This window comes from Pithys albifrons, chromosome Z, assembly GCF_047495875.1.
Source record: "Pithys albifrons albifrons isolate INPA30051 chromosome Z, PitAlb_v1, whole genome shotgun sequence".
NCBI lineage: Eukaryota > Metazoa > Chordata > Aves > Passeriformes > Thamnophilidae > Pithys > Pithys albifrons.
Genome location: NC_092497.1, coordinates 63,867,998 through 63,877,933, shown reverse-complemented (window position 1 = coordinate 63,877,933; position 9,936 = coordinate 63,867,998). Strand labels below are relative to the sequence as shown.

Genomic DNA, 9,936 nt, shown 5'->3' with positions numbered 1-9,936 from the left:
TTAAGCGCTGGAGAAAGATTAAAGCAGTCATCCATTTTCTCTGCTTCATCAGACTGATTTATGTCTAGCACTGCGTGTATTTTAAAATCATGAAGACAAGACCACATTGTCCTGACTATGCTTTCCAGGCAACTGTTTGAACTGGGGCAAGAGAGGGCAGATCAACAGATCTGAAAATGACCCAAAAGCCACTCTTGCCATGCCCAAGCTGGGGAGATCCAACTTGCACTAATTCTGTTGGACAAGTCCCCGGCTACACGGGGCAACCTGCACCCACTGTCTCTGACTGCGTGTAGATGACAAAGTGAGGGACATCTACTGCCGCTGTTCGCTGTCAATCTGATGTCATCTTGTATGAATATAAGGTCTGATGTAAGACCTTATATTCACAGTAATTTGGCTTGTTGGGTGACATACCTCTCTAACTGGTGTGTAGCATCCAGGTAAGAGAGCATTCACACATTATTAGTTGCTAATTGCAGAGTAAGAAGGAAAATTGGCAAAGGGGATACAACAGTAAAAACTGACTGACCTCAAGGGGTGTGTTGGCTTATTTAGGACCACTATGTTAAGATATGTCCTCCCTCAACAGAGATATTTCACCTGCCCTTTGTCCAGGGAACACTCCCAAGCACTGGGGTACCAGCCTGGCACTGGTTATCACACTGTACATGGAGTGTTGGACCAAACCAGATTGAGAGGCAAAAACCTCTTGGCAGTCCAAGTCATCAAGTCAATGTAGGCCAAGTGAGAATGCTTCAGCTGGTCACTATTTCAAAGGGAAAAGCTATTTGATAAGGACCTAAAGAGAGGAGGAGAAAGGACACAGAGTAACAGAACTGTTTAAATCCCCTGAAGGAAGGCATTAAGGTGTGTTTCTCTGCCTCACCACGCAGGTCTGAACTGACACAGATATGGAGGCACTAGCTTAGAACTTGCTCCAATGCCATTTAAAAAGCATCCCTTTCACCAAGCTGCGAGGATTGTTTGCAAGATAAAGCTCAAGGCTTTTATTTCAGTTGGTGAATACTTTTCAGTTCCAGTAAACTGCTTGAACGCGGTCCTTTGGCACCCTCCCATGACGCTTCACATGGCTGAGAGAGAGGCCACTTCTCACCCAAACAGCAAAGGGTCCACCCTTTGCAACATGTGAAAGACCAGCAAAAAGAGGTGCTCTTGGGCAAAGCTTTCTTCCAATCAGCAGGAAAAAGCTCATGTGGGCACCAACGCTGCTCACATCAGCAGCCCCCAAGGGTTGAGCCAGTTTTCTGTGCCTGGATTTACCAATCTAGCTTGTTCTGCTGCAGTCATAGTGCGCAGCATGTCTGGATGATGAGAAATCACAAGTAAAACATGAGAGGAGTAAAACAGCATAATGAAATTTTATTCTGAAAATATGGCAAGACTCTAAGGCACTTCAAACATTTCAACACACATGACTAAAGTGAATGTGACAAAGTAATAGCATTCCATAAATACAGACCGAGAACTACGCTCAATTCCACTCAAGGGGAATATACAACTGGTACCTCTAATTTTATTCTCCAGTAAACATGTATGGAGCTTATAGACTGACACAGTTAATAAAAATATGGTAACAGGACATGTAATTCTTCATGTAGACTTTAATTATTAAGGAATATAAAATGTTGAAAATACTGTGTGAATTAATTTTATAGATACTAATATTTTTTATATAAAAAGTTACACATTATCCCCAATTAGCAACAACTTATTTAGTGAACTTCAGACCTGCCAAAAGGTTCTATCCCCAATACCTACCCACTCACCAACCAGCTCAAGATCCACCGAGCTGACTATATAAGCAACTGCAACTTCTGAATGTCAAAGTAATCAAAAACATGAAAATCATGTTGGAATGGAATTTATGAAAACCTTACTATGATAAAGTCTAGGCACAGTAAGTATGTTTTAGAATGACTAAAAAGAAGCCAGTGGGACACTCCTGCACTGATAGCTTTAGAGGTCTTGGGCCGCATGTAACACAGAAGAGGATAATCTACAGCAAAACAGAACAGGATTTATGCCAGTGTTTGGAAAGATGAGTATGTGAGCAAAAGAACAGTTCTGGCTAAAGTTCTCTGCTGAGCACTACTTAACTATATGCTTGGTTCAAATTTACAGTTTTCTATCTTTAGCATTAGATCTCTGCTTTCACTTCGCTGGTGAGTTCAGGCACAAGACAATTACATTCAGTATCTGTCTCCATAAAACAGTAACATTTAGCAGCTTAAAGATGGCATAGAGATTTTTTACAGCTATTCATGCATTATTACTCAAATGTGGCTCTGTGGGTGGGACCAGGAGATGTCCTTCTGCTAAGCCTAGGAGTGCCCTAGAAAAGAAGAAAGAGCAATTAATCAAAGAGAATTTATTCCAGCCAGCTGACAGCAAACACAACACTCACAATTACTCAGTTCAATCCCTTGCCTTTAATTGTACATATAAATCTTTTTTCTTTTTATCTTTAGTTTTAGGAAGAACAGTGCCAGCTACCATGCAGCCTAATAATTGAGAGTGCATGTTGTTTAGATAGTGAAATGATTAGCAGCAGTTTATCAGGAGAATGAGTCAGAGCTAGGGAAGAGGTGGATAGTTGCCAGAACACCTAGGACAGTTCTAACAGCAGAAACAACTATATTTGGGTGACCAGGTCAATAATTATCATTACAGTGAGACAACAGCACCTCTGCACACTAGCCAGTATCAGTGAACCTCGCTAGTGAGCTAGGAGGAGGAAGTATCCCTCAGCTAGGCTTCAACCTTCTGCAGTCAACCTGCATTTTTGAAAAGCACATTCCACTTACCAGCACAAAAATTATCCTGTGAATAAACTCAAAATTTCACGCGCTGTACTGCTGTACAGTTTACCTATTATGTTCAGGAGCAGCAAGTTAAATCATAAACTAATCGGAAGTTGTGTACTAACCGGTGACTGGGTTTTGGAAAAGTTGACATGGGCATAAAGCAGAACTGCTATGTCCTTATGTCCAGCTTCCAGGGCTATTGAAAGTGCTGTGCTGCCATCCTGAGAGAAGAAAGGAAGAAACATGAGAATTAGTGCTTGTATGCACTAACAGATCTCTTAAAAGCTCCATCAGCCCACAGAGAAGTGAACTTATGAAATGGGGGCCTGGCTGCTCATACAGACAGGTTAATTTAGAGTCTTGTTTAATTTCTTTTATTATAAGCCTTGTACTGCTGCTTTATGAGGCAGTCCAATTGTCAGAGGCATCATAATTTCTCTCAACAACCAGTCTTGATTATTGCTGAGGAAGAACGAGCACACCATTATCACAATAATGTTACATGTAGTGCTGTGTAAGACCAGTGATTTCAGAAGACTGGGCTCTCTGAGAGATGCTACAATGTCAGTAACAAGTGGAAGAGAAGATAGAGGAGGGATAAATTCTAATCAAATATAATGATAATTGTTGTGTTGCAATGATAATTGACTGTGTTAGAGCTCTCATTAACACTAGGGGAATTTGCACTCTTCATTACATATATTCCTTGATGGAAGTCTAAAAACAAACAAATAGACTTTCCTGGTCAAATACTGTCACCTGAGTTTCTCATCAGAAGACACTATTGCTTTTGAAACCACAGTTGCTGAGGGTGCTAGAAGAAAAAACTGCTTTTACTGAAAGGATAATTTATTGATCTGTTTTTCCTTTAGACCATGTTTGGTCCAGGAAGAAGTAGATGTCAGGTATCCTGTGATGTGAACCCCTGGCTTGCAGATTGGTTCACTGCCTGGTACTTGGCTCTTGCACACAGAAGTTTCTACAGTGATGCCTGTATTTGAAATGTGCTCGCAGGGCTGGAGCACATATTCCATAGCTCCTGCCACAGCGCTGGTACTGGAGAGATTGGCTCCAGTTTTTATATTGCAAACCCTTTCTCCAGCACAGGACATGACAGCATTCACACGGAAAAGCTCCTTATGAGACTACAGGCAGCAATTATACATAAAGCATACAGGGAGCTAGAATAGCCATCCATACAATGCAATCTGTATGACTCAGCTTTGTGAACGCAGATTTGGGAAGGGCTCTCCCCATGTGGGTGTGGCCTTCCAGCCTGCGCAGTGGATTTTTTAGGTGAGGCTCGCGTGCGCAGAACTGGCCCCACCCTTTAACTCCTAAGGTTCATCTGTCACGGCCGAGCGAGTTTGGACAGTGACAGTAAAGTCCTCAGGACTAGAACCTACAGCCCCTGGTACTCCCAGGAGGTCTCCCATCCAAGTACTAACCCAGGCTGACCCTGCTCAGCTTCCGAGATCTGATAGGATTGGGCGTCAGGATGGCATTTAACTGCCTACAATGCAATATAATGCACTACAAATGCACAACAAACACTTCACAGTCAACATAAGTTCTTAAAGAGACATGCAGAATCCCAGTCAGAATGGCACGCATTAGTAGGATGATGCTCAGCCTACTACTGATCATGCTGACTGCATGACTGCTGAAAAGCATTGCTGTGGCATTCAGAATAGCTAGGGGAATGCTAAAACTCAAAATCTCACAGCACAGACAAGCTCATTATGAAAGGAATAAGCAGCAGTCAAACTGTCCTTGTGAAACAGTATGAAACTGGCTACAGGAATGGAATGCTCAAGTGTTATGTCTCCATAAATATTTTTAATTTATTGACTTTGTGAGTTAAGAGTGCTAACAGCATCCATCCAGGCTGCAGTAATCTAGGTCGCCCCCAAAAGTGTTTGTTACACTGAGATCTTCTTACATTTTCCTCTCAGGCCATCTGTTACACACTGCTAACACTACCAGGCAACTGAGCTGCCTCCAGCAGTAGGAAGAGAAATTATGTCTCTGGCTCTCTGCAACAGATAAAACAAATAACCACTCACTGCCTTCCCAAATCCCAAGTTCAGGCTCCATTTCAGTACTCAGTGGGTAGAGAAATAAGAAAAATGGAAAAGTACTCAAGAAATGTTGTTAACAAGAATACAGTACAGGGAATAAACCCAGTAAGTCAACATTTTCAAGCTTGAGAATTCTACAGAGCACATTGTCTGCTGACAGTGTAGGCTCCAATAATTCTTGCAAACAAAAAAATATAGAAGTGTCTCACTTGGCACTGAAGTCACAACCTGTACCTCTTGTGAGGACAATGTAGCTTTGTGACTAAGACCAAACCTGTACTCTCATAAGCCATGGTGTAGGTACAATGCAAACATCCTGTCAAGTGTAAGGCTGATGTTTGCCACAGGCACAGAAAAGCAACACAGCAAGGCCTTAAGTCACCAGATAAGGTCCTAACTGAAAACTGTGAAAGGTGGAAGGAACGTGAGAAGGGAGAATGTTTTACTATAAGCTAGCCATTTTTTTTTTCTGTTCTGGCCACTAAACACCTACAGCTAACCACAGAAATTGCTACCAAGTAAGTCTGTTAAAAAAAGTAAAACTACTAGCTAAATAATCACACCACTTACTACCATTTAGCAGAAGATTCACGTGGTTGGTATTTTAGCACTCTTGAGTCAGAGATTCACTTAACAAGATTTCAGTACCACTGTCTGGAAAGGTAACTCACATTGTCCTCCAGGATGCCGTTACATCCAGGCTGAGCCAGCAGAAGTTTAACAATCTCTACATGTCCATGCTCACTAGCACACATCAGAGCTGTAGAGCCCTCGTCATCCTGAATATTGACATCTGCACCACAGGCCAGTAAAGCTTTAACCATGTCTATCCGGCCATGACTCACAGCCAGCATCAGCGCAGTCTGACCAGCCTGCATGGAGACAAGAGGAAAAACTAATTAACTACATGGACAATCAGTGACAAAGCACAAACAAAATTTTTTTGACACTATGCTTCTTCTGGGGAAAAGAAATTGTGATTTTAAACAGTACTCTCAAGGCTCTGATTGTCATTATTTAAATACCTTTTAAGCATCATATATCCAACATTCACTTAGCTGTTTATTGAATTAATGGAAGATACCCACTCTATTTCCAGATATTTGCAGTTCTTTGGAAGGAGCTAAATGCTGCAGAATTTGTAAATGCCTCCCAAAATTCAGTAATAGTTCTTTCATATAATATTCAACCTTCATTTTTAGAAGAGGTCCAGACCTGAGTCTCAACTGTTCTTCTACAGCTCCATTTCGTATACAGCAATCAAAAACATACACACAAAACCGACAGATGGTGAAAGCGAATGAGTGCAAAAGCTGAACCAACAGAGCAGGGATGGAGTGTGGAAGGAAAGCTAAAAGGTCACAGGAATGCAAACTGTGTCACATGAACCATTTGACTGACCTGACTGGCTTTAGCATTCACATCCCCACAGCTGAACAGTTCTTCCACTATCCTCATGTCCTTCTCCGCTTCCACAGCTGCAAGCGCAGCAAGCATGATGGGGGTATAACCAGCCTTGTTCTGATGATTGACATTACAGACATCTGCAGAGAAATGACATAATTTCTTTGGAAAGCAAGAACCCAAAAAGCAGTAATTGTGCTAATCAACTGAATAAACTGTTAGTAGATCAGCCTATAAAAAGAAAGAGCAGAAACTGCTTTCATAATGGAAGCAATTCAAGGGAAAGTGGAGAAGAAAAAATAAACAGGGGAGTTCTTGAGCCTGAGAAAGAAAAGAATTCTTTTCTACTATGTGTACAACACAAGGGAGAGCACAAAGCCGCTTTTATATGTTATCATTTAGGGCTTTCTTTGTACATTTTTTTTTCTTTTGTAAAAGCAAGCGGTCTGAAATTTAACATAACTATGCGGGTCATGGTTCTGACACCAGAAATATCATCAGGAGGGTCCTTAAGCTCTTCTCCTGAGGGCATCCATGCTGCAAAGCAAAAATGGTCCAGCAACACTGTGAGTGGAAAAGCTATTTCTCCTCTGCACAAACATTCTCCTGTACCTGGTGTTCTTTTGAAGATCTGCAAGTGAACTTCAACATGTTTTGGAGCTGCCAAATAAACCCCTTAAAATTAAAAGCTGCTTCCAGTTCTATAGCATATTAGACTTTGAAAAAAACTACTCTAGGAACAAATACAGTCAAGTCCTCTGACTGGTGCCAGCAACTGACAAGAGCTCTCCTTTGTGTTCATATCTTACCTCCAGTCTCTCTGTTCCTAAAATTCTGCAGAAATTCAGCAGAGCTTATTGGTTTACCAAAGAGCAGGGTTTTCAGTGTGTTCACCTTATTGGAAAACAGGGACTCAGATTTACATAAGCAGTATCTTTAGACTAGGGGTTAAATTCCACACAGATACCTTAACAAGCAAAATGTTTCAAGAAATTCTTCAGATTTATTGTTAAAAGATTTTTTTTCTGTGAAAAGAACATTTCAAAAACAATACAAGTGCAGATGTAAGAAAATGTACATTTTTTTCATGTTTCATGGACATCAGTGATGTTACCTTTTAACTAGGAGCCCAGTACTACTCTCAGACATCACTTCTGTGAAGTCACAGAACATGACTCTTGCTGCATGCATTACATCATGAGTAATGAATAACTTTTGGAAGTGATATGCACCTACTCCAACTGGACTACTTCAGCAGAGTGGGTTTTCTGAGGTCACATTTCAGCTCCTTTTCTATATGGCTAATGAATGAAACTGTTCTTCTATTTGTCCTCTTGGTGACGCTACTTGGTGATATGGAACATTCTTTCATCTCATCTTCCCTTCCCACCAAACACACAGACATGGGATTCTCGAATCAAGAATCTGCCTGTGATATAATCACACTGCAAAACTGATCATAGTGACCGCTCAGACACAGTCCAGAGGAAGACTGTTGAAACCTGAAGCAATGTGACTGTTTGAAAACATTTTCCAAGTGCTGGCACAAGCAGCGTTCTCCTGCAGACAGAACTATGTGGCACTAGTCAAGGTGTTGGATTTTACAGTTAACCCCTGATGTTTAAAGGCATACACCAGCTGCTGGAACATACAGGAGTCCTGACTTCCAGCAAGAGATGAGCATGTTCCTGCTACCCTGAGATATCTACAGAAGCAGAAGGGCAGTTCCCTCCCACTACTGCTGTGATGATGAGCTAGCCTGCTGTATTTCACTATACTCCTGACATTCCCTGCATTCTCCTGCTGTGACTCACTCTTCCCAACAGGAAGAGTGCCTTCAAACAGGACCAGAGATTTGAAAGTGCTCACTTCCCTACTGAGGAAGTCTCTGCATCTGTGACAGATGTGCTAGGTTATGAAACCTCAGATTTCTACTATTAATATTCTTGTTTATCTGATACTACCTTTCTGGATTTATGCATATTGCTTGGCTTACACTCCTGATGCATTATTTGCCTAGTTAAGTTTTCACAACAACTGTGATGGGTTTTTTAACTAGTTTAGAGAAACAAATTTCACTCAGGGAGTGAACAGAGAGGTTAAATAGATCATATCCTGACTGGGACCAGCTCCAATGCGATACCTTCTGCTGGCTGCCATGTGGCACATTGCATGTGGGGAGCAGATGTTTTGGAGTCTTCCCTCAGCCACTACCCTCTCTGCATGTGTGTTGCAAGGGAACTGAGAAAAGGAAGCAACACCAAAAGCAACTACATGAAGCATCACCACATTGCTGATGGGTCAGGAAAATGCTCTTCTATGACAGACTGCCATACTGCTCTGGTTTCTCAGGAAGGCAGTATAGATGTGTCAAGGTGGTGGCCAGAAAAAGGTTCTGCACTGCTTTAGGAAGATAAAGCTAGACTAAGTTGGAGTGTTTAAATGAATGTTTATACCTCAATGATCTTCCCCTGTCAGCACCCTACACCCAACTGAGCAGTAGCTGCACTGCCTCCAGGGAAAACTGCTAAAGGATGGTGTTGCTCAACTTGGGACTACAGTCCAAGAATCAGGGATCTAACTGTATGTCTCAAATGCTGGCCAACTCTGTATATAATTTACTTGAGTATTTTTGTAACTTTTTCAAGAAACATCACCTCAAAAGCTCGTACTAGAAACTAAGATTGTAGACTACCCAAGTAAGCCAATGCATAACTATTGACAGTGAAACCTGTTGCTGCAAAAAGCCCAAACTAACCTCTTGCTCATTCAGAATTTCACCTGAGTATTGCAAAACCTATGAATCTTTAAAACAAAAATTAGCAAACCTGTTAACCTACTTGCATCCAGAAGCAGCTTTACAATTTCAAAGTTAGAATGTGAGACACTGTAATGCAGAGCTGTGTTTCCATTGCCATCTGCCATATTGATGATATGTCTGAGGACAGCAGGAGAAATCTCTTCGAAAGCAGTTATGTAGTCTCCAACCATTTCAGGGACAGCAGATTTCTGACTTGAGACACGAAACCACTCATGCTGGATGGTATTTAAACAAAACCTCTGCCAAAATCAAAACAGAAAAATTTACGTATAAGCAATCTGCTTAAAGGATTTTCCATTCCACAAATCAGCAAGGCAGGTCAAGCATTTTTTAGTTCAATGTGGGAAGAAAGCATTCAGCTCACAAACAAAATAACAGACTGAAGCTTCCACTCTGACTAAAGCCCTTTTTAAAAAACAATCATTTACTTCCTCTCACTTCATTTGATTTTCAGAAATTATTCACCTCTGAGGGCATTGATGAGATTACTCCCAGAATGAATGGTTATCAAATTTGGTAAACAGAAAAAAAGACTTGAAGCAACCATTTCCACAAAATACTTAACTAAGTTTACATAATCCCTAATAAGAAAAAAGACTGAGAGCAGGGGAAATGCTCATTTCTCACTGGACTTAAAACAACACCATGCTAAGTCAATTAGGCCCAGTTCCAAGGCACAAATTATCAGATGCATCAAGTATATGAGAACTGGCTGGACAGCAGTTCTGCAGGAGAAGAGCTGGGATTGCAAATAATTACAAACTGAACCCAAGACAATGACATCACACTGTAATGAAAAAAG

At 41.2% G+C, this 9,936-nt stretch overlaps 1 protein-coding gene across 7 annotated transcripts in view; it reads right to left on the bottom strand.

Moving 5' to 3' along the window:
- Positions 1-1,363: 1,363 nt before the first annotated feature.
- Positions 1,364-9,936, bottom strand: part of KANK1 (KN motif and ankyrin repeat domains 1) — a 131,290-nt gene continuing 122,717 nt past the window's right edge. For 6 of the 7 annotated variants that reach the window (XM_071579856.1, XM_071579855.1, XM_071579860.1 and 3 more), the window contains 5 exons: positions 9,142-9,373; positions 6,311-6,453; positions 5,581-5,781; positions 2,951-3,049; positions 1,364-2,356 (listed from right to left, as the gene is read on the bottom strand). In XM_071579856.1, the coding sequence (XP_071435957.1) occupies positions 2,294-2,356; positions 2,951-3,049; positions 5,581-5,781; positions 6,311-6,453; positions 9,142-9,373 (738 nt within the window). In that variant the 3' untranslated portion in view covers positions 1,364-2,293. The remainder of the gene's footprint in view (positions 2,357-2,950; positions 3,050-5,580; positions 5,782-6,310; positions 6,454-9,141; positions 9,374-9,936) is intronic. The other variant, XM_071579854.1, reaches the window with a different exon arrangement.